Raw genomic sequence first — 27,857 nt, 5'->3', positions numbered from 1 at the left:
CTTCAAGCTTTCTGATGCGAAATTCATGGCCAGAAATTGTTTGGATTTGCTTGTAATTTATTTAAATTAATCCTTTTGCTGTTCCAAAACTATTGTTAATCTATTTACTAGTGTGTACTTCAAAGCTGAAATAATTTGAATGGCATAAGTGTGTTCCTTCAATCTCTAATTTAACCTTCCTGATTCTCACGATTTTTCCTTCTCTCTCTCATTGTTATAATTTTGATCTGATCTGATTCCTCAATTTTTCATCAAAATTTTCTTCTCGGCAATTTGTTTAATTCTTTTAGTATCACAAAATAAAACTGTTAAAAGTGGTATTAGGTGGAGAAAGTTGTATTATTGCTAAAGCTGTGGAAGCATGTGGATTATTTTTTTAATTAAGTAGAACATAAACATTGATGTTTAGCAAGAGGCATGCTAATTATAGGCCTAGAAATCTCGACTAAGAACTGGTTCAATATCATAAATCATCAATTTAAAAGTTCTAGTTACCCTAATTGGTTGTGTAACATCAGTTTCTGATGTATCATGCCCTCTCATAAATTTGGTACTAACTCAATTTAACTTTTACACATGCAGTCTGGAAATCAATCTGGGCTTCCTCCAAACGCACAACCTGGTCCTGGCTCACACTCTCAAATGCCTCAATAGAAAAAGAATGAAAGATTGCTTTCTTTAGATGTTTTCTGTTTTAATCTTTTGTATTTTCCCTACCTCTCCATTTTTCTTGTTTTTAATTTTGCAGAGATTATCTCGCATAGAAATTGAGTTATCTCTTGTTATGTGAATTCCCATCTGTATTATTTTGGATGGTAGAGTTGTTTCAGATGTAATCTGAAATGCCTGGTAAACTATTCATTATAGAAGCTCCATTATCTGATGAGTGATAACTTTTATTGTAACCGTGATGAGAAAAGAGTAATTGTATGGCCAAAAACTCACTTTTTTTATGCATTTGACTGCTATATAACATTAACTTTTAGTATATTTCTCATGACCTTTTAATTATAACATTTTAGTACAAACTCTATTAGTTCACCTTTTCTCAATTAAAGTCTTGTATATTAACCTTTACATTAGCAGGAAAAAAGAAAAAGAAAAAATATTAAACATTATTATCTTTTAATGTGTATTTTAAACTATTTTTAGAATATCATAGCATCAGTTCTTCCACCTTTAAATTTTAGTGTGATTGGCACATCACCACTAAAGCTATTGCTACTGGATTTTACACCATTAAATCATTTTGTTACCAATTAACACCCACCTTTGGATATTCATACGACATTACTCTATATAGCTCATTATTTCATCTGATCAAAATACATTAAAGTTGAAACCTCAGTTACCTTCGTAAGAACATGGATTTGTTCTTATTCATGTTATGTTATTCTATCAACCTTTTTATTCACCGAATACTTAAAAAAAGTCAATGGCACATTGGAAACTTTTGAAAAGGCAACAACATAACAGTTAAGTTATTTTGGACACGGATACATCCACAGGATTACGAAAAAGGCAATTCTGTGCTGGCTAAAATTCAAAGGAAATGCTAGTAATTATGACATAAGCACATTATAATATGAAACAAATTAGTGAGAACGAATCAAGCTTCCTGCAGCAAGGAACAAGCTAAATACAGCTGCACTTCCTAGAGTTGTCTGTCCGAATGTGCCTTATCTTAGGAACGGGCAAATCATCAGGAAACTCTAAATAGGACAAACAGGGCTTATCAAGACTCTAAAAAGGACTGCAGGGTCTATGGAGAGAGAACAGAAGAGAGAGAGAGAGATTGTGACTAGAGAAGAACAGGTGAAGAATTCACTCATGATAAGGGTAAATTAAGTACAAAATAAAATACTATCCTTAAAATTTTTATTCTCTGATAGAAGTTGCAGAAAAAGTAACTTAATTATCACAAATTAATGACAAATCAAACTGATCAATAATGATTCTATATATCAAAAAAGTGAAAAACAAACAAAAAAAAAATATCCTTATATAACGTATTAACACAGCATCATGCATGTATTCTGCTACTAGATGTCAAACCTATATTAGTTTAAGTTTGACTGCCAATGGCAATTAGATGCACTATGTCTAATAGGTCTGATCAGATGAAAATCATATCACATCAAAAGAATGATATGAATCCACATTACACATAAGGGAGCAACTAATGTGGTCAATAGCAAGAAATAAAATTAAAGGCAGCATGAACAGGACCAAAACAGAGTATATAATGTACACTACAGTTTATTGTGGGACACGAACATATTATATATCTTGCAATCTAATACATGTATGTCAAAGGATAGACAGAGCATACAGATTTTAAATGTGGCAAATTAAACTAGTCAAGACCGTAAGTAAAATCCTAACACAACTATATGAGATAAAAACTTTCAGCATGGACAAATGTTGAAAGTAAAATTGCAAAATTATCTCCCTGCAAGAGATCAAGCTAGCAAGGAACAAAAGGGGGGGGCCAGGGGGAGAAGGGGGGAAACGGGGGGGGGGGGGGGGGGAGGGAGAAAATCTGCAATATATTCAGCTACCATGGAATAAATGAATCATCTTATTTCAAAAAAACCCAGATCAAAGCATTGAAATTCACACTCGGATCTGCTCACTTAATCAGACACTTCAAATAACCAAGCTGCGGAAGTTGTAAATGATTCTCCTCTACATGATTAAAAAGTCATCCTTGCCATGAAGAGAATAACAAATAACATCTTCCCTCATAAGCAAATTAAAGATTATTATCTTGTTTTTTATCTATATATGGTTTTAGACAGTAAGCCTTGTTGCAGTGGTACCATTGTTAATTATTTAGTGAAATTTCTGAATGTTTTTTTGTTTTGTTTTTTAGGAATGAATGATGTTTAGTGCCACTGTTTACTTGCAATGCTTCTTGTATTGGCAACAGAAGTTTGGTAGTAGTTATAGAAAAGACAGCTTATCCCCATCACTAAGAGTGGTGGTTACCCTGTCACTTACTAGTAAATAGTTCTAGTTTCAGAATGAACATCCCAAACCCCAAAATAGGGAAAGCCCCATTGGGTGGTGCATTAGATCAGCTTCCCTTTTATTTCTAAAAGTTTCATATAGCTCAATTTTCAACTTCCAATCCTCTAAAAGTTAAAGGAAGTGTTGGTAATCCATATTCTACTATACCTAACTAGAGTGAGATTTAGTGTGAGGTATGGTTGTTATCTTGCGGTAATCACGAGTTAAAAATTTAGAAACAGTCATAAGAGAGTGTACATCTATCCTCCCCAGATTCCAAGAGATAAAATCAATCAAATTCCCTCCTTCGACCATCTTTCTTATTTATTTTACTCAGCAAGTCAGCATCATCAGAAATAACTTTGACTTCCTATTCCTAATGATACAATCTCTGAAATTTATTCCTATTCCAATACGAGTCCTCTGATAAAAGACAACAGGTATTGTAATTTAGTTCTACACAATAATTGCCTTACATTTACAACAAGGTTAAACTTCAAACAAGAAAAAAAAAAAAAGGATCCTTATTCCATAACAAAAATAGCTTTCTACCACCAAAATCACAACAATCAAATTCAATCATTCAATTATAATCAAGGACTCAGCAAAATCGCAACATACCTTATACCTAATCGCATCGTATGTCCCATAAACAGCACCTGCATACATAACAAAAGTTTCAAAATACACACATCGTTAGTAAACCGAAAACTTAAGGAAGAGAAAGAAAACTAACACAACAAAAGAAACTGTGTTTTGGTACGAAAGAAAATCAGGGAACAAGGAAATAAAATCCTCACCGACTGCGCCGCCGATAGCACCGCCCACGGCGGCTCCGGTTGCTACGCGGGTGAGAACGCTGTCTCTAGCCATTTTTCTCGTGCCTCTTGGGAGTTTCTAGTCGCAAATCGGTGGTTCTATATCGTCGGAATAACCAAAAATGTGTTGCTTTTCACGGTTTTGGTTAAATCCGTGGATAAATAATAAACCCTTAAAAAACCTAACTTGGCAGGGAATTAGGGCTTATCGGAATTTAATAATAATTTAATAGAAAAAACAAATAATATATTTCTCGATAAAACGTTTTATACAATTATTTAATATTGTATTATTATATTATTCGTTTAAACTCTTAATTTAATTATATATTTTTTAGTGATTATTTACTTTCTTTAGTAATTATCCAAGATTGAGAAAAATAATATGTAATTAAATTTATATGTAAAATATATTCAATTTTTCGTATCCAACAATGTATTATTATATTAACACAAATAACTATTTTTAAATCTATTAATTAAATAGTTATCTAATAGCAAGAATATTATTGAATGTCGTGTAAAATTAAAATTTTACTTTATTAGTATATCAAAATTATATTATGTTTATAATAAAAAATATGTACAAAAATAAAATTACTATAGTATATAAAAATTTAATTAAATTATGTTTATTTATCTCTTAAGATTACTACTTCATTGTTAGCAACAAATTTGAAAAGGAAACAGTAATATTACTTATATTGATAAATATGGTAAGTATTTAAAAATATTAAGAATAGAAATAATATATATATTATAAAAAATGAAAATAAATACCTTTTTTTCAAATGAATTCTCAATGTGTAAGGTTAGTTAATTATTTACTTTGATATAATTTGATTCTATGGTAATTTAATGCTGAGAGAAAGAAAGGATATGATCTCGCTTTTTTCCCGCACCTCTTAGTGTGTAGTTTAGTTTAGTTTAGTTAATTAGGAAATTTCACAAATTTAAAATTAAAATATTACCTATTATTTTAAATTTTACTTTAATTTTAAATAAAGTATTTTTTTCTTTTGTCTTTTTCTCTTCACATCGTTAACCTGTTGGCGTTCTCGCAGTATTAGACTCTTTCTTTCTTTCTTTTTCTCTCTTCTAAAATCGAATTCTTTTCGCTATTAACCTATCACCAAAATTCACCATTGCTTTCTCTTCTTCTTCTTCTTCTTCGTCATGTTCAATTTTCAAGAATCACCAAAACCCTAGAATTCCGTTCCTTAATCTCGTTCGAAGATTATGAAGGAGGAAACAGAAAAAACAAAAATGTCCGCGGGCGATTCCTTCGCGAACCATAAGCTATGCGGTTTCCTCTGTGCCGTTCTCAGAGTCACTCCTCCAATTCGATCTGAAGGATATAGTTCCACTTCTTCGTTCAACGACCAATGCGAGATCTTCGGCGACGGTTTCCGGTCCCGGAATGGCGTCGTTTTGTGTCCGTTGGGGACTGGTTCGGATTCAGGACAATGCGAAGGAGGAGAGAGTAGTAGCAGTGGTGGTAGCGGCGGATCCTCTTCGAAAGGGAGGAGGATGAGTAAGGTTGGGATGGTGAATGGGAGCATTAGCGTGGTTCACCAGCTTCACGCTCTGGTGAGCCGCAACTGCATCACGAGTGATGCTCGAGTGGTGTGGGTGGAGGTCGGAGAAGGGAAGGAGGTGAGGGCGGTGGTGCTCATCGATGTCTACCTCACAATTGAGCTCTGGAGTGGCTGGCAGTTCCCGCGGTCGGGGCCGGTTGCCGGCGCTTTCTTTAGCCACCTGAGGTTCGGTTTTCACTCCTTGAGATATTTATTTTATGCTTCGGAATGCAATGTTAATAGGTATCTTTAGTTGTTTTTGAGATATGTGTAGTGTGATATTGGGAGGTTTCTTAGATGATTTCCTCTTTAGATTTTGATGCTTAAGCTAGCTAAGTTGTAGTGTTCCAAAAAGAGAAATGCTATAGAGAAATTCTTAGATGCTGTCAATGGGAGAAGGCTGTTAATATATAGTTTTGTCATTGAATAGTTACACTCTGGCTTTATGGGCTATTGCTGTTTCTTGTTTTGACTGTATTTGTTATTCTTTTTATTGAAGGCTTGACTTTTTAGTATTGAACTGTACAGATGAATTTATTTTCTTGTGCATATAAATGTTTAAATAAGAGGATTGGATAAGGGGATTTCGAGTTTTCCCGTGGAATTCATAGGTAATTGGGTGTAAGACATCCTTATGATGCCATAACATTATGTATGTCATTTCAGTTAGGTTGGTAGTCATTGTCTCTTGCTTTAACTATGAAATAAGATGTACTTCTTATATTGTAGGCTTAAGGCATCATTATGCCTTAAAATTGTGTGCAAGGATTCCTTCTTAGTTCTTATGATGTGGTATATGCTTAGTGGTACGAAACTACCTACATCTGGTGTATCTATGTAGAGATAATTCAAGCCAACTATGGTCTGTATAAATTATCATGTATATGCCTATATTGATTCATCTGGATTCTTCAATTGGTATAATATTTAATATAGGCAGGACAGTTGTCTTTATTTTATTTTTAATTGTTTTAGCTGAATAGTATATTGCTCATGATGCCTTAAGAGCTGAAATTATAATAAAAGGAGTTATGGTATGATTGGTGATTGTTGTTGTTTTGTAAGTCTGTTATTATATTAATTTTTTTTTATGTATTTCATTGTTACTACTACAGACGTATAATTAGGGTTGATGCGGTTAAGACTTAAGTACAGCAATGACGTTTTCCCACTATGTGATTCTTTTCAACATCTATCACATCTGTATTAAGGTTTAAAAACCACAATGAATGATTTTAAGGTGCCATACTGTCATGCATCTGTGGAATTCAGAATGCCATATTAACTTGCTAACTACTTGGTAACAAACAATTTAAAACTATTCTTCAAGCTACCTCTTTATGGTCTCCAATCTTTATTGAATTTAAAACTTTGGATATCATGTTTTTGGTACTTCAATTTTTTAATCTTTAGGGTTTTCATTTTATTATTCTATTGAGATGTATAGGTCAGACGTGTTTGTGCATTGCATCATCTGATTTAGTCTCTAAATTATGTAACTCGCACATCAACTTTCCAATATTGTTGGACTTGGATCAACTGCAGAGCGCCGAGGGATCATAATATTATCATATCATGATATAATAAAATTTTGAAGTTTCACAATGTTTCTTAATATGGCCATACAAACAAACTTGAAACCATTCCTCATATGGCCATACTGATTGTGTGTTAGCTAGTCACTCAGGAGCTATACTTTCGAAACAATATAGTAGCTTGCAGTTCTTGAATTTATATATGAACGTATAACCATGAGATAGCTTGCTAACACACTGAGAGGGTTATGCAGCTGTGATTGGGACAAGAGAAGTTCAATACTTTCTGATCCAGACTATTTTATGAAGACTTTTGGGACAAGCGACAACATCTGGAACCTTTCTGACTGTCATGTACTTGGTTGCAAGCTCCATTATGGTGCAAGTGATTCTTCAAAGAAAAGACTATTTGAACTTCATGAAATATTTAAGATGGTACCTGGTGTTGGAAAACAGCAGAAATCTAACAATTCAAGGATAGCACCTATTGATAATGCTTTCGGATCTGGGATTTGGGAGATATCTGATGATATTTTAACCAAAATTTTAGCTTGCCTTGGTCCAATGGACCTCACTAGGGTATCTGCAACGTGTCGACATCTCAGATCCTTGGCTGCTTCAGTAATGCCTTGTACAAAGTTAAATCTCTTTCCTCATCAGCAGACTGCAGTTGAGTGGATGTTGCATCGTGAGCGAAATTTTGAACAATTGCTACATCCCTTATATATTGCTCTCTTAACTGAAGATGGCTTTAGTTTCCACGTGAATACTGTATCTGGGGAAATAATTTCTGAGGAAACTCCCACCATCAGAGATTTTCGCGGAGGGATGTTTTGTGATGAGCCTGGCTTGGGTAAGACTGTAACAACACTTTCTCTTATTGTGAAGACACAAGGTACTCTGGCAGATCCACCAGACGGGGCAGAAGTAATCTGGTGTCAACATAATGGTAACCAGAAATGTGGTTATTATGAGATCAGTGGTAATAATATAACTGGTTTTTGTGTGTTGGGTAAGAGGGATGTGGCCCAAGATACTAGTAAGAATAATGAGAACCATGACTACTCCTCAAAAAGAGCCAGATTGATGAATCCTGCTGGGAAAATTACTACACAAAATGACGTAATTTCTGCAGAAGCTATGAAATCGCCTGTAGATGCATCCTTTGAAGAATCGGTGCCTGCCAGTCGAAGCACTAGGAGTCTCAGTTGCGTCAAGAAAAAACTGAATCTCTCCTTTGAAGATGAAGACTTGATTTTCAAGGAAAGAAGAGTTGGTATGAGATCACATAAAAGAAATCACGAATCAGATATTGCATCATGTGTACCACCAAATAAACTAGTTAATGCTTCATATGGACGTGGGAAAAGTTCCAAGTTGCGTGGGAATCCTAAAGTTGATTGTTTGGAGTCCAAGGATACATGGATTCAGTGCGATGCATGTCACAAATGGCGAAAGGTTGCAGATAATATTATGGCTAATTCTAGTGCAGCATGGTTTTGTAGTATGAACACTGACCCTTCATATCAGAGTTGTAGTGTCCCAGAACAACATTTCCAGAATAGCTGTAAGATAACATACTTGCCAGGATTTCACTTGAAAGGAACTCTTGGGGGTTTGGAACAAAATATTTCCTTTTTCATTAGTGTTCTTAAGGAGCACTGTACATTGCTGAATTCTCAATCAAAGAAGGCTCTGACTTGGTTGGTTAAACTTTCAGCAGATCAGATTGCAGGAATGGAAACACATGGCATACGGGGGCCCATTTTGAACTCCTGTAGTACATCTAATGGATATTTTAATGCATTCCACAAAATATTTCAAGCATTTGGCCTTGTAAAGAGAGTAGAGAAAGGTATATGCAAGTGGTACTACCCACAAAATCTTAGCAATTTGACTTTTGATGTGAAAGCACTTGGCATGGCTCTACGTGAGCCATTAGATTTTGTGAGGCTGTACTTGTCAAGAGCAACCCTCATAGTTGTTCCAGCAAATCTGGTTGATCATTGGAAAACACAAATAGAGAAGCATGTAACTCCTGGTCAATTGCGGGTGTATGTTTGCGTTGATCAGCGGAAGCCATCTGCACACTGTTTAGCTTGGGATTATGATGTTGTTATAACTACCTTTAGCCGTTTAAGTGCAGAGTGGAACCCACGTAAGAGGAGTGTTTTGATGCAAGTACATTGGTTTAGGATAATTTTAGATGAAGGTCACACTCTTGGCTCAAGCCTGAACTTAACAAACAAGTTGCAAATGGCTATTTCAATGATGGCTTCAAATCGTTGGATACTAACAGGTACTCCAACACCTAACACCCCTAACAGCCAACTCCCACATCTACAACCTCTGCTAAGGTTCCTTCATGAAGAAGCTTATGGACTGAATCAGAAGTCGTGGGAAGCTGGCATCCTTAGGCCATTTGAGGCAGAGATGGAGGAAGGAAGGTCGCGCCTGTTGCATTTAATTCAGAAGTGCATGATTAGTGCAAGAAAGGTAGACTTGCAAAACATTCCGCCATGCATTAAGAAAGTTGTTTATGTGGATTTCAGTGAGGAACATGCTAGAAGTTACAATGAATTGGTACTCACTGTTCGGCGTAATATATTGATGGCTGATTGGAATGACCCTTCACATGTTGAGAGTCTACTGAATCCAAAACAATGGAAATTTCGAAGTGCAACCATAAAGAATGTGAGGCTCTCTTGCTGTGTTGCTGGGCATATTAAAGTTACACATGCTGGAGAAGATATTCAGGAAACAATGGATATTTTAGCACAAAGTGGTCTTGATGCTACTTCAGCAGAGTATAGCTCCATAAGATATAGTCTCCTATTTGGTGGTAATTGTGTCAGGTAATATTTGGATCTTGTTCTCTTTTGTTGGTTTAATTTCCTTTAGGTCTCCCTTAAATATGAAACAAAAAAACCAGGTCATAACTGCTTATTAATTTTCCTATTATAAATAAAATGTGAAGATGCAAGGAGTGGTGCCGCCTTCCTCTCATTACACCTTGTCGCCATCTATTGTGCCTTGATTGTGTTTCTTTAGACAATATGAAGTGTACATACCCTGGATGTGGTAAAGCATACGAAATGGAGAGTCCTGATTCATTGGCCCGACCAGAAAATCCTAACCCAAAGTGGCCTGTGCCCAAAGATCTTATTGAGTTGCAGCCTTCGTATAAGCAGGTTGGGATTTTAATAATTCAGTTGACTATAATTTGCATTTTTTAAAATTTATTTTGAATTTTTGCAAATAACCCTAAACATACAATGTTGAATGCACAGGATGATTGGGATCCTGATTGGCAATCAACTTCTAGTAGTAAAGTCTCCTATCTTGTCCAGAGGTTAAAAGCTTTGCAAGAAAGCAATGAAGAGATGGGTTTCTGCAAAGCCAAGAGCAATCATGAGCTTGATACTGAGAATAGCTCCCCTATGCATATGAGAGATGGTGGATCATTATTCCAGGAATGTTCTATAAGAAGCACTATGACCAATATGAAACCTGACAAAGTTTTGATATTTTCCCAGTTTCTGGAGCATATACATGTCATTGAACAGCAGGTGCCTTTTCTGTGCTACTTTTTTCAGTGGATCTTTCCTTCCCCCCCCCCCCCCCCCTTTTTCATTGTTTTGCAACCTTCTTGTCTCTTCTAAGATAATCAAAGTTTTAAGATTTCTTCATCTTTGTCAGTTGACCATTGCTGGTATCAAATATGCTGGAATGTATAGCCCAATGCATTCAAGCAGCAAGGTAAAATGTTGGAATTGTAATTGACTGCCTTCAGAGTGATTAAATTATCTATTTATTTATTTTTATAATTTCTGACCTTCATTTGGTTTAATTTTCCCTTTTCCAGAAGAAGTCATTAGCCACATTCCAGCATGATTCAAGTTGTATGGCACTTGTGATGGATGGAAGCGCTGCATTGGGGCTTGACCTGAGTTTCGTTACGCATGTATTTTTGATGGAGCCAATTTGGGACAGAAGGTTAATACATAAACCCATTCCATGCTCAGGATTAAATATTATGGTTTTGTTGCTTTTGCAGCTGATGGGTAAATTGCATTTGGGTAAATTAATAGTGATTACAATTTCAAAAAATCATTGTCCTCAGTTGTAATCCTTATAAAGTTTTCTGTACTTGTGGTTTTGGTATGCATAACTTTGTAGGGTATCAGTCCTCTAGAATGAAAATTGGCAATTGAGGTTCCATATTTAAACTGGAACTTTGTTCTTGAATAATTTATGATAATGTATCTTGTTTTCCCAAATTTATCATATCCTCCTTTGAATCAATTTGATTCCTTTAACCTATTTAATCATCTTCTAATGTGTTTTATTGGCTAAAAACTTCCAGTATGGAGGAGCAAGTAATTAGCCGTGCCCATCGCATGGGTGCTTCTCGTCCTATTCATGTGGAAACCTTGGCAATGCGTGGTACCATTGAAGAACAAATGGTGGAGTATTTACAGGTTAACTTCTATAAAAACTTGGAAGTATATTACATACTAAATAACCAAACTTAACATTTACTGACTTCTTTTATTGAAACATGTTCCCTTTTGATTTATTTCTCTCCTCTTAACTTTATTACTGTTGTTGTTAGTCGTGCTTCAATATTTTCATGTTACACCAGGATGCTGATAAATGTAGAAGATTTCCTAGTCAAGATACTCCCAAATCTGTAGATGATAGTGGGGGACGAGGACACCGTTCATTACATGATTTTGCTGAAAGTAGTTATCTACTCAAACTTAGATTTGTATATACTAATCCAGAAACCCTAAAAGGTTTGTATAAAATTGTTTTTCCGCAAATTTTGAAGCGATAGATGAGTCTTATTGAATGAAAATTAACTTAACATTTACCGGGGATTTCGGAGAAGAGCATAAACTAAAAAGGTTATTTGTACAGAAGTTGATATATGTAATATGGTTGGTGCTCCTTAAGACAGGCACTTTTGCCTTGAAATTGGATTATTCTTTCATGTCTCCTATAAACTTTTGGCTTATTAAGTATGTATTAACATTCACTTTTTGCCCCTTTTTTTTATTTCAGGTGTATGATTGATCAAAATCAAAGAACTAATCATTTATCTCTAATCAAGTCCTATTGATATGCTTCCTTCATTCACTTGAATAATCTTATATTCTTTTTTTTTTTTGGTCATGAATAATCTTGTATTCATGTTCCACCTTTCTTTCTTTAGAGCATTATGGAAAGGGTAGAAGCCTAGATGGGTCTATGGATTTTCATTTTCATTTATTATAATCCTCTTTGTAAAGGCCTTTTTTTTTTCCTTTGCTAGCTTTTTGTTATTGTTGATACGAGATATAGATGATTTTTTTAAATCAAATTTAACTATTTAAGTGTTTGAGTTGGAATTGTGCACTGAATAGCAGGCATGCATATTGATCACAATTCTGCAATGCATGCATCCTTCATACACATTATTTTTACACTAATGTTTTCTTAGCAAACCAATATATGTTCTTTTTGTTTGTTAATTTAAAAGTAATCGAAATATATAATTAATTAATAATAACCATAAGATACAGATATTAAGAGTATTTATTGTATGAATAATATTGTTGTATTGATTATAGATGAAAACTGATGGGAATTTTTCCAAACGGAACACCCGGCTTCTTGGTGTGGTTGAAAAGATGTTCTGTCAACTATACAAACTTCAACTCAAAGTAAAATGAAGAATCTATTCAGTGTCGCATGATAATGATTAGGTTGCCGCATAATTCCTTATAATTATTTTAAATATAAATATAATTCGTTTTATTTTACTCCATTCTGCTTGAAACTTTAGTCTCAGTAAATTCTTTAGAATTTGCGTTAATTACTCTTAAGGAATTACCCTCTTAAACTTAGAAGTTAGTAAGAGCCACTTCATCGCCTATATACAAACATATGTGTTGCAAAGTTCAAGTGAATAAGAAAACTAAAGAATCTCTAAATTTCTAATTGTTTATATAATATTGCTGTTGAATTACCCCAGCAATTTATGTATCTTTCTTATATGTTTTTGAGTTAAAATACCAAGTTCAGAAAATAATAAAAAAGAAGGTACAAATCTCACTCATCATGAATCATATGAAACATAAGAGAAAAATTAAAAGAAATATTAGCCAAAAGAATTACTTTGTCAGACAAAATTGAATGAAAATCATTTTTCTCATGTCAATGTACATCAAAAGGACCTCCTCCTATATTTCTTTCATATTTGTTGGTATGATTCTAGTGACTAACTTAGGCTAAAATTTCATTTATGTCCTTTCTACTGAGGTTGATGAGTTGGTCTTCCTCTCCCACTTCCTTAACCTTTGATTTCAATAAATGGGGCCTCAGCTTATTTACATCAGATTGTTGAACTGGTTTCAGAAAGAATTCTTCAGCTCCTTCTTCTAAGCATCTGATCCCAAAGGAAAATAATAATAGAAAAAAAAAACTAGGCCTTGTCAGATTTGAATTTCAATTAATTTATGACCTCCAATTTGTAATTTTTAACAATAACAAACTTGAGGATTTAATTTTCAATTTTTTATATACCTTAAAAAAAGATTTTTATTCTTATTTTACAAACTTTCTCATTTTTGCCTACAAAAAGCAAACTAATTTTTAAAAGCATTAATCTGATTAGATGATTGAAATTAATCAAGAAAAACTAAATGGAATTGGGTAACTGGATGTAACTTCCCTTACCTATTGATCCTTGATGGAACATTCTCTGAGGACATAATCACAACTGGTATATCTTTAAGAGATTTTGATTCCTGCCAAATGGATGAGCTTTCTTAGATAAATAATGCTGATAAAGATGTAAAAAAAAAAAAGGTTTGAAATTTGTTATGTGATAGCTTGGATAATATTAATGATATAAAATTATAAATAGGGTTATTTGAAAATTCAATATCACATTTATTTCTGAAATAACCAAATTCGAAATAAAATTTAGTCCTAGAAATTTTGCCCCCATGAACTTACCTTGATCTTTCTAAGAAGATCATAGCCTGTCATTTCTGGCATACAATAATCTGTTATGATCAGGTTCACATCTACATCCTGCAAAAATAAGTCAATGCAATTAGATCATTGGTCAATAAAAATTTCACTCCAAAAAAAGTAAAAAAAAAATTAAAATAAAAAGAATTAAACCTGATTATGAGTTTTTTGAGCAACAAAGGAAGGCTCTTCATTCCTCTGCTCTTCTTCAACCAATCCAAGAAATTTTAAAGCCTTACTTCCTGAGTCCACTGCAGTAACTAAATTTCATATCGTAACGAAAAAAAAAAAAAACAAAAATTAGATATTAATTTCGTCATACTGTCCGGTTTGCATTTTTATTTTCTGTTTTTTTTAGTAAGTTTTTTTCGTTTATATTATATATTTATTGAGCAAAATAAATTAACTAAAACAAAAAGAATTATTACCATGAAATGATGAAGTTTTGAGAAGTCTTTCAATCAACATTCTGTCAATGAGACTATCATCAACAGCCAAAACATGAAACTGTGATTCTGCAGCCAAACCCATGATTTAATTTGAATGAGAATTTCTTTAATTGCAAGAACCAAAGGAGAAGAAGAAAAGAATGAGAGAAAACAATGAAGAGAGGAACACAAAAAAGGTGGTGAACAATAATAATAAATATAACAAATAAGAATAAGAAAGGGACATTATTTTTAAAATGGAATACATCATGATCAGGAAGATAACAAAATCCCCTTTGAAAATCTGACAGTTTGGAAAGCAAGATCCGACAGATTTCATCCAGAATCTAGCGGATCTTCTGGGTTTGATTTTTGAATTGAAAATCAAGCAAAGCAAATAAGAAAGGTGGTAGCATTCTTATTCTACCAAACTTCAAAATCTGATTTGCTTCCTCATCACTATTATTATTATTATTGTTATTATCATTTTCTCTTTTGACCTTTTGCTTATTATGATTAATGACTAATTACTTGAATTAAATTAAATACAAATAATATAAAATTTAATTTTGATATATTAATAATGTAAAATAATTTTACGCATATATCCAATTATATAATGTCATATCAGTAAAAAAAATTACTTTTCATATTTACACTTTACACTGTATTAAAATTAAAATCAATAATATAAAGATGGTTTAAACTTTAAAATTTAAATAGGACATTCAAGTCAATGCAAATTACTTATAGCTTAGTTTTTTTTTAATTATTATATTGGCAGCAAAACATTTTAAATTTAAGATTTTATGAATTTTATCAAAAGCGTCTATTGAATGGAATAGCTTATCCATCAAATTTTTGTTAAGTATTGAGAATTTGATTCTTAAAATTTTATAAGTATGAACCAATTATTTTTTATCTAAAAATTCAACAAAAATCAATCTGCCTTAGGGCCAATTTTAGTGATTGGAATTTGTAGATTTAGATTTAAAAAATATTAAAAACAAGAATATATTCCTTTGTGGTTTGTACTCTTCCACCAATTGGACTTTTGATGAGACGTAAAGGTCATTATTTAGAGGCACAAGGCATAAGACCCTCCATTTGATTCCATGCACGTGCATGACCTTCATACTAACTATAATAATCAGCTTATTCATTCTCTTAAATAAATATCCCTTTTAAATAAATATTCAAAATTTAAATTTTTATTTTATATATGTAATAATTTATATTAATATTAGACTTCAAAATATAGTTTAAATTCGTAATAGGTTAATATTTATCTTATTAAATTAAAAGATATTATAAAAAATAAAAATTATTGACATAAAATATTAATTAAGATATAAATATATCAATTAAATATATTAAATTATTTAATAGATATTAACTATTAATTTTACTTAAATACATCAATCTTTATGTAAATATTCTTTTATTTTTTTAAAAAAATAATAAATAAGTTCTTGACCTTTTGATATGTAAACATTTAAGTCTTTCAGGATTTGAAAATGCATTTAAATTTCTAACTTTTTAAAATCTAGACATATTGATTTCTCATGTTTACTTGAATTTGTCGAATTCAATCAAAAAATCAGACGTAATTCCTATTGTACTGATCTGGTTGATACGAATGCACACATAGAAAAATTTTTAAAATATGACAAATTAAACTCAAAAATTGATGTGTCTATATTTTAAAAAAAATCAAGAACTTAAATACATTTTTAAATTTTTAAAAAGTTAAATATCCACAAATTAAAAAAAAAAGGTCAGGAATAGATTTTTTCTTTTCCCTGTTTTTTTTTCATACTATTTAATGTTTGGCCTCTTGTATAAGTTTAAGAGCCAATTTTGACCCAGACCATATTGAATTTTCAGATGTTTAGAACCAACTCTGTTGCTTCACGTCTAAACATTCAACCCTGTCTTTTTTTTTTAATAATTTATTCAACGTGCCTATTTGAATTTTTTTTCCCCTCATTTTTTTAATATTTTTAATTTGGATTATTTCTTGTATGTACATTCATCAAAGGAAATAAATCAGAATGAAAAATATTTAAACAAGAGCGATATGCCAACAACTATATGTTTTTCCATGAGATTCCTAAATCTTCCATTAGTTCATGTAATTAGGTGTAACAATTGCAAATATTTCATATTTTAATTGTGAAAATTTCTCTTTTTGTGATAATCATTTGAAAAATAAATTAAAATAGTTAACATCTGATCCTCTTGAAAGAAAAATATTATTGTTTTAATGATTTTGGCAATTCGATCCGGAATTGTTAATTTGGTCTGAAATTGATGTGAGTCATTTTTGTGGGATAGCCACTCCATAGATAGAGGGGTCATGTACCCATTGAAGCATTAATAGAACCATTCCAATATTTTATATATTAATTTAGGTGATCACTCAGATAAAGACGTTTAAAACGTCTTTTTTTAAAGATTTTTTTTAATAATTAAATTTTAACATATATAATCGATTAAATCATGTTATTTTTGTCAAAATTAGGCTAGACAAATTGATTTAAACAAAAAAATGGTGAATCAAATCTTGAACTGATCTAAATTAATATCTTTTTTTAAAATAACTACAATACCTTTATTATAGAGAATGATTAAAATACTCTTATTATTATTATTATTATTATTATTATTATTATTATTATTATTATTATTATTATTATTATTATTATATATATATATCTTAATTTTAAAAATTCTAAATCCTAACCTTACGATAGAAAAATAAAGGACTAAAATTTAAGATTCTCAAAAGTAATATATATAATAGAAGTATTTTAGTCATTTTCTATAATAGGGTATTGTAGTTATTATCTATAAAAAATAATTTAATAATATTAATTTAGACCAGTTCAAGATTTAATTCACTATTTTTTCGTCAAATCAATTTGTTTAGCCTAATTTTAATAAAAATAATACGATTTAATTAATTATATATGTTAAATTTTAATTATTAAAAAACATCTTTATAAAAAGATGTTTTGGATGTTTTTATTTGAGTGGCTCCATTAATTTATTTTTTATTCAGATACACATGCATCATAATGGTATTCTTATCGTTCACTTGGGAACATAATTTTAAAAATCGAATCGAATTGGTAGGTTTAATCAAATTAATCGAGAATTAATTTTTAAAAAATGTTTAAAAATAAAAATAAAAATATATATAAATAAAAATATTATTTATACACTAAAATTAGTTATTAATATATTTATATTATGTATAAATATATGTTTGTTTTAATATATATTTATATTTTATTATATATTTTATATTAGTAATCGATTCTAACGTATACTTAATATATATAGGAAATATTTAAAATATTATGCATAACTAATAAAAATTAAAATTAAATTATACTAAATGCTTAATTAAATATAATTTTATTAATACTGAAATTCATGCACTAACAAACTAACTTACACTGAAAATATATATCTTTCTTTGTTGCTACATCCCGACCCATCATTATTTGGTCGAACTGTGTGCACTTTTTTATACACAAAAGCATTAGCAATGTGCACATAAATACACAGGTTGATAGCACTTAACCTAGCAAGAACCCAATAAAAGTGATAAAGATGAGCCTTATTCGGATTGTTTTGCAACCATTTATCACCAAATCTTGAGTTGATTGCAACCACAACAACTATAATTTCATTGTTAACAAAATTTTCGAGTCCAAAAACAACAGAGAGTGCCACCGCCCCCAAACTTCTCATTCCCTCCAGCATCTGATCATAGTACAATTCTTGAAATCCTATCACTGTTAACGCATCCGACGTACCAATAATAACATATTGTGGCAGAAGCCACCATATACTTATTGGCACGTCGGCTTCGGGATTGTCCATAAGATTATGTTGAATACAGACTCCAATTCTTTTGGCCTCAACAAAACCCGAGACAACCATATTTAGTACGGATAGGACTAGGCCGGCTCCGATTCTTTGACAAAACGTTATGCCGGGCCGTTGGCCAGTAAATTTTCTAGCAAGGGGGACGAAATCTCGGTCGTAGATTGGAACACAAAAGAGGATTATGATTCCAACGACTCCTTGAAGTGAAACGGCAGAGATTTTGAAATTTGGTGGTATGGAACGTTGCATTGTGGTGGCTTGTTTGATGAAGAATGTGGAGAGTTGGAATTGAACAACGGCGAACATCACACAAAGGGATGAGGCCAAGGAGAATCTTTACTTCTTCTACTTGATTCATTGTGCATAGCCTCCATGGATCTTTCACGTTGCTTGAAGCATCATCTTCGTCCATCATCATTGCCTTGTCCAAAAATCTATCATAATGATTTCAAATGTTACGATGAAATGATGGTGAAAACTTAGGTGCAGTAGTGAAATTAATAGTTGAGAGTCGTTAAATGATTTGACTGAACGGTTCTCAACTATCAATTTCATGTAGTGAATTAAACTTAGGTACAATAGTGAAATTAAAGTTGATAGTTGATAATCGTTAAATGATAGGTACAATAGTGAATTAAACTTAGGTACAAGAAATTCATTCGTAGAAGCTTCACCTCAAATGACTTGGTCTTGATTAGGAATGACATCGGCATAAATAAGTCAGGCGAAAGAAAGCTCACCGCCAACTGGAAAGGGCCATATAAGATAAGGGAAGTCCTCGGAAAGGGGTATTACAAAATATCCGACTTGAGCGGTGCTGATCTCCCTAGGTCGTGGCATGCTTGCAACATGAAGAGATATTACAACTAGAAGCGAACTCCGCTCCCTGATGTACTCTTTTTTTCAACTTCATAGTTTTTTCCCAAAAAGAATTTCTCTGAGGGGGTTTTAACAAAGCATCAAAGTGGGGACTAAGGGTTAAAAGTGTTAAATCCCTTAGTAGCTAAGACAACTTTTGTAAAAGTTATCTCCATCAATGTTCATTCGACAAGCATTTATTTTATCTCTTTATAAATCTGTTATTATTATTCTACGAAACGCACCGATTTAAGCTCGAAAAAGTTTGAAAATTCCTTGACCGACCTGAGTGGTCGGCGAGATAAAACGACGAGGTACAAGTCGGTGTAAAGTGGTTTTGAAAGACGATCATGATAACTCGGAAATAATATCGCTAACAACTCACAATTCGGAAATCCTGAGAAAAAACAAAATGCATCGCAAAAATGACTTAAGTTATGAAAACATTTCAATAAATAAAATGGAATATGTAAAGTCGAATTAATGGAACACAAAAGAGATGCGAAAATTCCTCAAGGATAAAAATGAAAGTTTTCTCAAAATTACTCGGCAAAAAAGTTTTGGACGATAGTAAAATTGTCCAGCTTAGATAAAACAGTCCATATGACGAAAAGCTTCCTTTGCAAACTTGAAAGATCAAAACAACAAAGGTTTTTCACAAAAACCTTATGAAGTTAAAAGATCATTCAAACAAAAATAAGTCATTTTTCGTCAAGCATAAAAAACGCCTGCAAACGTACATAATAAAAATATTTTGTTAAAAGACCCTTATCCTAATAGCTAGATCACTGGGAAAGAGGATTGGAGTCATCAACAGGAGGGAAACTCAGGTCCGTTGCAAGAGTCGAAAGGGTCGGAGGGATCTCTTCGACGGCAGAGGTCGGAGCTTCAGCTGGTTGAGAAGAAGAGCTCGGTAGGAATCCTTCCTATTGCTCCACCTCACGGGGAGGGGACTCAATAATACGATGCCCACGAGTCTTTAACTCAGAATCAGTCTCAGGACAAGGAGGAAAGACAATCTCTCCATTAACGACCACCTTGTCAGGATGGAGGGGTGACAGGTCCAAGTCGAGAGCGATGACTCCAACTTGTTCCTTGAACACCCTAAACGCCTCCTCTGAGCTCTCAACAATAGAATCCTCCAGGTTCTGATAGGCCTCCCGATTCGACTCCAGCTGCTTCTACAGATCAATGTTCTCAGAAAAATCCTGACATAATTTTTCTCAGTCTTGCTCTTCATCCCCTCAGCCAAGGCACATTGGGTCATTAACTTTTTCTCCCTCTCCTTCAACTAAGCAAGCTCATCTTTCATTCAAGTATTCTCCTTCTGCAGCCTCTTCTCCTCTTCTTGATACAGAGCAATCCTCCCCTGAAGATCCTCTATAAATTTTTGAAAAGAACTCAAGAGTGTTTTGTCGAGTATATCAAGAAGCCAATACAGACCCCAGCCGTCCGAATTCCCCCCGTGCCAGAATCTGAAGATGGTTTCGTAAGGAAGCATCATCCAAGGAAATTTGACTAAAAGGAAGAATGTGCTTCATTGCGAACTTTGGACCATCGAAACTGGCCTCCTCAGTGGTGGAGGAACCAGTCTCCAAGGTCTTTCGCTTCTTCTTTTCAGGCTCAGCAGAGGGATGAATGGGTGGGGCAGGCGCAGGAGGAGGAAGGGAAGAAGTATGAATAGGATTTACCAAGAGGGGCTGAGAAGACGACCCCAGACCCCAGCTCTGACAATGAGGGGGAGTGGACGAGACCCCGACTTCCTGCGCAGCATCTCGGGCACGAGCCTTCCACTTCACCTCCTAGACTTTCTAGTAAGTAGCGCTTGACCCGCTTTTCACCATTTCTGAAAGAAAGAATAAAAGTTGATCGTCCTACAAACTGGAAATGAACACATTACAAGTCGAAATTCATCAGAAAGTAGCAACAAAGAAACAAAAACTACATAGCTTGGTGTGGACGAAACTCGGAGGGCCAAGAAGGAATTTTTAGTATCCAAGTTTGGCAGGCCTCTCGAAAAAACCCAACAATGACCTCATTTACCTCATCCAAGTCATCTAGGCTATATTTGTCAACGGGGGAGACCTCCAACCAGTACAGAGGAAATTGGAGTTGGTTGTTCTCATTCAAGAAAAAGGATGATGGCCCTCTACAGCCTGAACCTTGAAGAAAAAGTTTTTAAAGTCATGAAAAGATTCATCGAAGATGGAAAAAACTTTTCGACCTTGAATAGCCTGGAAAGACACCCACTGCTGTTTGTTTTGTTTATTGGAAGCACTAAAAGGCTTGGTTAAATGGAAGAAATAGAAAAAGATTTTTAAAAAAATCGGGAAGTCAAGCTCTTGGCTGACAAGGTGGTAAATCTTTATAAAACCCCAAGAATTGGAATGAAGTTGGGTAGGGCCAACCCGACAATGAGATAAAACTCCCATCTCAAAGTCGAAAAAAGGAAAGGAAACCCCCAAGCGGGTAAAAAGGCAGTCATACACGAAAAAGAAGTGAGGCTCAGAATCATTGATCCTCTCACAGCAAACCCGATTGTCGGGATCAGGGGCCACTAGTTCGTATTTTTGTTCGTCAGTATCAATGATACAGATCCTATGGTGTTTGCAGAGCTTGGTTAAGAAAACAGTGTCCACTAGAGGGTGTTCAGAAAGCACGGAGGAATCTACCCATCTTAAAAGGGTCTTAGGGATACGAGAAGACATTTTTCCAGAAAAATAAAATATAAGGGAATATACCTACACGACACAAAGGAAAAGAAACCATCAAAAAACAAGGTTCTAACAGCAAGACATTTTTTCCATAACAGATAAAGGAAACAGCCAGCAAGCAGTAAAAGAAATAACTTTTTAAAGAGAAGAACGTAGAAACTCCAAAGTTTCTCACTACAATAGTAAGCATCATCAAAGATATATCTCAAAACTCTCCTCCTGACATACAGTACACCAAACGGGAATAAAAGAAAATACGGTGAAAATAATGAAAGAAAGCAAGATAAAAAGAACTAACCTTCTTCGTAAAATCACTAAAAGGAAGAGTTCCACTAACCGAGGTGAAGCGCCCGCGAACGAAAGGTCAAAGGGAGTTTTAAGTGAAAGAGTGAAAGAGCAGGGGAAGAAACTTCAAAGAAAAGACGAAAGAAAACAAAGAAATGAGAGGGAAAAGTATTTATAACATACTAATGGCAAAACAGTAAAACGACGCTGTCATTAAAGAAACACGCCGTTACCAATGTAACTGCTCCTCCACATGTAAATGCAAGCCCCCGAACGGACGCGACGTTTGATTAGACGCGACGGTTGACAAATTCAAAATCATGTCGGTTTTAAACTAAAATCACGTCATTTTTCGACTTAAATAAACTCGAGTTCAATTAATACTCGAATCCAACTCATAGCTAAGAGATCGGACTCGAGTAGGGGCACTGTTCATGCACTGACCCAATACTATGGTCCAGGCCCAATCCAAAGATTGGCCTTTACCGCTTACCTGACCTCCTCAAAGAGGTCGGGTTCGACATAAGCTGGCAGATAACACTTATTCAAATAAGTAACTGCCCCTTAAAATCTCTCATCCATTTCTAGAAGAGATATCTCAATAACCCTAAGATAAAGGGACGGTTATCCACCTTCAGAAGTGTAAGTACTCCAACGATGGTTATTGGATCATCACCTATAAATACTGACACACTCAGGTAAAGCTAAGTCCCAATACATTCAAAAACCTGCTAAACCCCTTGCTGACTTAGGCATCGAAGTGTATTTGCAGATACCACCCCACATTCCATCCTACACATAACTCGGATAGCGATTCCAAGTGTGAACCAAGTCGAAAACCACTCTCTTCTAATGTTTGGGCCTTTCATTTAAACCCAATCCGTCTATTTCAGGTTACCCATGTAACAGTTGGTATATAAAATATTATACATAAGTAAGAATTGAAATTTCATTATACTAAATGCTTAATGTATATATAACTTCATTAATTCTGAAAATCTATGCACTAGCAAACCAACTTATTACACTGAATATATTTCTTTCTTTGCTGCTACACCCCATTATTATTATTATTATTATTATTATTATTATTATTATTATTATTATTATTATTAACCATCTGCACTTTTTTATACACAAAAGCATTAGCAATGCGCACATAAATACACAGGTTGATAGTACTTAACCCAGCAAGAATCCAATACAAGTGATGAAGATGAGCCTTATTCAGATTGTTTTGCAACCATTTATCACCAAATCTTGAGCTGATTGCAACCACAACAGCTATAATTCCATTGTTAACAAAACTTCCGATTCCAAAAACAACGGAGAGTGTCGCCGCTCCCAAACTTCTCATTTCCTCCGGCATCTGATCGTAGTACAATTCTTGAAATCCTATCACTGTTAACGCATCCGACGTGCCAATAATAACATATTGTGGCAGAAGCCACCATATACTTATTGGCACTTCAGCGTTCGGATTGTCCATAAGATTATGTTGATTACATACTCCAATTCTTTTGGCCTCAACAAAACCCGAGACAACCATGTTTAGTACGGACAGGACTAGGCCGGCTCCGATTCTTTGACAAAACGTTATGCCGGACCGTTGGCCGGTGAATTTTCTAGCAATGGGGACGAAAACTCGGTTGTAGATTGGAACACAAAAGAGAATTACGATTCCAACAACTCCTTGAAGTGATGCGGCAGGGATTTTGAAATTTGGTGCTATGGAACGTTGCATCGTGGTGGCTTGTTTGATGAAGAATGTGGAGAGTTGGCATTGAACAACCGCGAACATCACACAAGATAGTGAAATAGGGATGAGACCGAGGAGAATCTTTACTTCTTCTGCTTGATTCATTGTGCATAGCCTCCATGGATCTTTCACGTTGCTTGAAGCTTCATCTTCGTCCATCATCATTGCCTTGTCCAGAAATCTATCATAATGATTTCAAATGTTATGGTGAAATGTTTTGGGTAAAAACTCACGCTCAATTATCCTAATGTAAAGTTCATATTTAATAATCATTAGATGATAATTTAATTTAATTTGTTAAATTAGTCGAAAACTAACGTGCAATTGTTTTTATGTAATGTTACTAATTAAGAATCGATAAAAAATAATTTAATTAGATATGTCAAATTATCTAATAATTCTTAACCAGTAACTTTATATAAAGATAACTACATGTCAATTTTCACTGATAAATTATCTAACAATTTTTTACTGTTAATTTCGCATGAAAATAACTTTTCTTTGTAACGTAGAACAAAGAAATTCAAATGAAGATGTGCTACATGAAAAATTTTTTCTACAAAAATATCATTAAAAATGGCAAATGAATTAATAAATTTGCTTAAAAATAACTAATAAAATTATTTTTGTTTATGTATGATAATTAAAAATTGTTAAATGATAATTTAATTACATATATAAATATTTAACTTGATTATCATCATTATATTCGAGTCACTCTGACTTAAATTATTTAATATAATACTTATACACTTCTTACCTAATATTTTTATATAAAAACATGTCATAGTATAAGTTATGAAATGAAAGAAGATTAATTCTATTAGTAACTACTTGTAAACTTTTTTTTTTTTTTGGGAAAAGGTGACACATGTTATTATTTGTGATTTGATATTTTTCAATATTTCTGTAAAATGTGAAATAATATAGTATAAAATTAATTGAAATGAATTCACCTGTATTGATCAGTGTGCTGCTCTGAAACACCGTGGGCATGGTGGAGCGTGGCTTTCACGTGCCGCTTGTGAAATGCCGCAACAAAAACTTGTGCAATATTAGTAAATGGGCTTCCTGTTGGGCTTTGTTTTTTGTACCTTTTGATTCCAACTAAGAATATTGATAATGAAATTATCCACACAATAGTTTGCAATGCCATTGCCTTATTCCACCCAACATTCTCCTGTGGTTTTATTTATTTCAAATAATAAAATTATTTTCTTAAAAATGAGATTATAGCTATTATGTTCAGATACGGATTTAGAATAAAAATTTTAGAAAAGGTATAGAAACATTAGCTAATTTTCTTTTTTTTTTTTTTGCAAAATTGTGTTTTCTAATCTTTATTTTTAGATAATTTAAAATTTAAGATTGGAACTCTGGATATAAAATTTAATATTTAAAATTTAAAATTAAAAAATATATAATATTAAATAAAAAAAAGTTAATTTCCTAGTTAAAATCAAAATTTTATAAAGGTGGATAAATGGAAAATTTTTATTAATTATTTTTAGAGACTAATTTTTTAGCTAAAGAAGTTTTTGAAAGCTAATTTGTATATAATAATAAATTTATTTATATGTAACTTTTTTTTAAAAAATTGTGCACAAAATATCTTAATGTGCTTTATATATAGAATAAATTATTATAATAATATTTAAAAAAAATAAAAAATCAGTATAAATCGTCTAAACTTATTTTATTTAGTATTTATTAATTATCTCCTAACATTAACGTATTATTACCTGTAAATATCCTAGAAAGAACACAGCAGAAATTGCGGCAAAAACTTGTGTCAAGAACCACCAATTGAAGAATGAGCTCTTAGCATCCCTCTCCTCTGCCGTGCCGTCATCAAACTGATCGGCCGCGAAAGTTTGGAGGCACGGCCGATGGCCGCCGTCGCCGACGGATGCTATGTAAAGAGCTATGAAGAATAACTTCTCATGATGGTTCTCTAAAGAGACTGATATTGTCAACAAAACCATTCCCTGCATGCATGCAATTCAAGAATAATAAGAAGTAAATTAATAATTCTAAGAAGATAATAATTTAAAATTATTCTTTTTAACTCATCAATATTTATAATTTTATACATGTAACATGTATAATTATATATTTATTACTTTTAAAATAGTAAAAAAAATTGAGAGATTATCATTTATGCAAATTTATCGATCGAGCTTACTACTATAATTTACTTAAAAATTTATTTATATCATAGTTAATAAAAGAATTTAATCTTATTTAGACAGTGAATGTGTTTCAGCCGGAAAAAAATAAAGAGGATAACACTCCTTAAAACTTAACTTGTTATTAAAAATATAAAAAAAACATAAAATAAAATATTCTAAACTCTATATTTTAAATCATAAATCTTCGATCTAAACTATTGATATAAAATATAATAAATAAATAAAATATTATCACTTTTTTTAATAAAACCACTCTTTCTTTCTAAAAAATATACAATATAAAAAAATTATATTTAGAGTGGCATTAAAAAAGAGAATAGAGTTATATTCTTTTAAATAAAGAGCTAAAATTTATTTAATAAACAAATAGCGAAATACTCCTTTAATTTTATTTAGTAAAGAGCATTTAAAGATAAACCATATGAATAATTTAAACTTGTAACTTATAAGTAAGATTGAAATAAGAATTAATAATTTGAGAGTTTAACAACCCATATATGTGCATAATAAATTTGAGAAAAAGTAGTTAATTACATGACATCCACACTAATAATCACTTAAAAGTGATGAGAAAACTAACACAAATATAATTTGTATATATATAATATAAAAATTGAATTACCAAAAGACAAATGAGAGAAGAGAGGATGATAGTGGTGAAGCGACCAAGATATGAATCAGCAATGAAGCCACCCAACAAAGGGAAGAGTAACAAAACACCATTCCAAGTGTTTATATTCTTTGTAGCTTCACTTAGAGACTCATCAAGTTCATTTGTTAAGTATGTTATTAAATTCGCACGTAATCCTGTTATAGCAAATGACTCTGCAAATTCCACAACTGTTGCAATATAATCCACACACAAATAATTAACTCTTATTATTTTATAATAACTGTTTCAAAAAATATATATATAATTACACTTAAATTTTTTTATAATTATAATTAATACTAGATTTTTTTTTTCAAAAGATTTACAAAGTCTCATCATAATATATAATTAAATTATTACGGGTATATAAATGGAAAAGATATTTTGAAATTTGAAAAAAAAAATGATCAGACAGAAAGAGTGTCTTTTATCTTCAAACTCATGAAACTAAATGAAAGAAAAAAACAAAATATAGTGAAACAAGAAAATGAGGATTATTAAATTTAAGTGTATAAGAATAAACTTACAAGTGATGAAGATGGCAGCATGCCATCCACCCTCTTTTGTGGTTTTGGTATTCGTATAATCATCCATAGATTTGTGCAAGTAATGAACATTGGAATGTGTTATATATATATATACAAAATCTAGAATAAATGAAAAATATGTTCCTCAACTTTTTAACTCGAAGACAAATAAGTTTTCGATCTATGAAATACATATATTTCGTTCAGGTCTTGCATGTTGGACACATTTCGGATACGACACTCATTAACATTTGTCCGACACACATGTCTGCTATGTCTAACCATGTCTTAATAAAATATAAAAAATTCTTCTTCAGACACATTTGGACACACCTAAATATCATCACGTGTTAATGTGTCCAACTTTATTCTTAACATGTATTCTTGAAATAAATTTAGAAATAGTATATATTATTATTTATTAAAATAAAATTATTTTAAATATTTTATATAATTAAAATAAGATATTAAAAATAAATAAAAATTTTATTTTAATATCAATAAAATATCAAAATATCATTACTATTTTTTCAAAAAAATTTCATAATTTATATATATGTTTGTCCCCGTATCTTAT

The 27,857-nt window shown here is 32.4% G+C and overlaps 4 protein-coding genes across 9 annotated transcripts; 1 reads left to right on the top strand and 3 right to left on the bottom strand.

Annotated features, from left to right (window-relative positions):
• The first annotated feature begins 4,851 nt into the window (after window positions 1-4,851).
• LOC112716987 (F-box protein At3g54460) lies at window positions 4,852-12,335 on the top strand. 2 transcript variants are annotated; one of them, XR_011867068.1, is made up of 9 exons: window positions 4,852-5,593; window positions 7,197-9,797; window positions 9,920-10,133; window positions 10,233-10,511; window positions 10,623-10,701; window positions 10,808-10,938; window positions 11,309-11,423; window positions 11,588-11,741; window positions 12,010-12,335. XR_011867068.1 is itself a non-coding variant. In XM_025769069.3 (9 exons), the coding sequence occupies exons 1-9, from the start codon at window positions 5,070-5,072 to the stop codon at window positions 12,015-12,017; spliced, it is 4,086 nt and encodes a 1,361-aa protein (XP_025624854.1). In that variant the 5' UTR covers window positions 4,852-5,069; the 3' UTR covers window positions 12,018-12,335. The 2 variants fall into 2 exon arrangements, 1 of the variants encoding a protein (XP_025624854.1); XM_025769069.3 differs by having other exon boundaries at window positions 10,642-10,701.
• A 729-nt stretch (window positions 12,336-13,064) lies between these two features.
• Window positions 13,065-14,835, bottom strand: LOC112716985 (two-component response regulator ARR9). 4 transcript variants are annotated; one of them, XM_072205735.1, is made up of 6 exons: window positions 14,660-14,835; window positions 14,394-14,480; window positions 14,119-14,216; window positions 13,948-14,025; window positions 13,666-13,736; window positions 13,065-13,375 (listed from the first exon to the last, which is right to left on the bottom strand). In XM_072205735.1, exons 2-6 carry the CDS (start codon window positions 14,431-14,433, stop codon window positions 13,213-13,215), a joined length of 450 nt encoding a protein of 149 aa, XP_072061836.1. In that variant the 5' UTR covers window positions 14,434-14,480; window positions 14,660-14,835; the 3' UTR covers window positions 13,065-13,212. The 4 variants fall into 4 exon arrangements, with proteins under 4 accessions (XP_072061836.1, XP_025624850.1, XP_072061835.1 ...); XM_025769065.3 differs by having other exon boundaries at window positions 14,119-14,225; window positions 14,660-14,799; XM_072205734.1 differs by lacking the exon at window positions 14,660-14,835 and having other exon boundaries at window positions 14,394-14,645.
• A 3,007-nt stretch (window positions 14,836-17,842) lies between these two features.
• On the bottom strand, window positions 17,843-18,744 carry LOC112718040 (protein NRT1/ PTR FAMILY 5.4-like). The gene has a single exon (XM_025769950.2). The coding sequence runs from the start codon at window positions 18,597-18,599 to the stop codon at window positions 17,853-17,855; it is 747 nt and encodes a 248-aa protein (XP_025625735.1). The 5' UTR covers window positions 18,600-18,744; the 3' UTR covers window positions 17,843-17,852.
• Window positions 18,745-23,151: 4,407 nt separating this feature from the next.
• On the bottom strand, window positions 23,152-27,388 carry LOC112716984 (protein NRT1/ PTR FAMILY 5.4). Of its 2 annotated transcripts, XM_025769061.3 has the most exons (5): window positions 27,281-27,350; window positions 26,724-26,941; window positions 25,652-25,897; window positions 24,866-25,089; window positions 23,174-24,090 (listed from the first exon to the last, which is right to left on the bottom strand). In XM_025769061.3, exons 1-5 carry the CDS (start codon window positions 27,345-27,347, stop codon window positions 23,202-23,204), a joined length of 1,644 nt encoding a protein of 547 aa, XP_025624846.1. In that variant the 5' UTR covers window positions 27,348-27,350; the 3' UTR covers window positions 23,174-23,201. The 2 variants fall into 2 exon arrangements, with proteins under 2 accessions (XP_072061833.1, XP_025624846.1); XM_072205732.1 differs by lacking the exon at window positions 26,724-26,941 and having other exon boundaries at window positions 23,152-24,090; window positions 27,281-27,388.
• Window positions 27,389-27,857: the final 469 nt, after the last annotated feature.

Source organism: Arachis hypogaea, chromosome 10 (genome assembly GCF_003086295.3).
Source record: "Arachis hypogaea cultivar Tifrunner chromosome 10, arahy.Tifrunner.gnm2.J5K5, whole genome shotgun sequence".
NCBI classification, from domain to species: domain Eukaryota; kingdom Viridiplantae; phylum Streptophyta; class Magnoliopsida; order Fabales; family Fabaceae; genus Arachis; species Arachis hypogaea.
The sequence above is the reverse complement of the archived record's forward strand: the minus strand, read 5'-3'. Positions and strand labels throughout refer to the sequence as shown.

Bases quoted from the DNA above. Each gene is read 5' to 3' on its own strand.
- LOC112716985 (XM_025769063.3), bottom strand. From the start codon at position 14,496: ATGGGTTTGGCTGCAGAATCACAGTTTCATGTTTTGGCTGTTGATGAT. The intron at 14,226-14,393 runs GTAATAATTCTT...TATGAAATTTAG, and splicing joins CAAAACTTCATCATTTCATG to TTACTGCAGTGGACTCAGGA. The intron at 13,737-13,947 runs GTAAGTTCATGG...TCCATTTGGCAG, and splicing joins ATCTTCTTAGAAAGATCAAG to GAATCAAAATCTCTTAAAGA.
- LOC112716987 (XM_025769069.3), top strand. From the start codon at position 5,070: ATGAAGGAGGAAACAGAAAAAACAAAAATGTCCGCGGGCGATTCCTTC. The intron at 5,594-7,196 runs GTTCGGTTTTCA...AGGGTTATGCAG, and splicing joins GCTTTCTTTAGCCACCTGAG to CTGTGATTGGGACAAGAGAA. The intron at 10,939-11,308 runs GTTAATACATAA...AAAAACTTCCAG, and splicing joins GAGCCAATTTGGGACAGAAG to TATGGAGGAGCAAGTAATTA.
- LOC112718040 (XM_025769950.2), bottom strand. From the start codon at position 18,599: ATGTTCGCCGTTGTTCAATTCCAACTCTCCACATTCTTCATCAAACAA.
- LOC112716984 (XM_025769061.3), bottom strand. From the start codon at position 27,347: ATGGATGATTATACGAATACCAAAACCACAAAAGAGGGTGGATGGCAT. The intron at 25,898-26,723 runs GTAATTCAATTT...GCATGCATGCAG, and splicing joins CTTCTCTCATTTGTCTTTTG to GGAATGGTTTTGTTGACAAT. The intron at 24,091-24,865 runs GTGAATTCATTT...TCATTATGATAG, and splicing joins CAGCACACTGATCAATACAG to ATTTCTGGACAAGGCAATGA.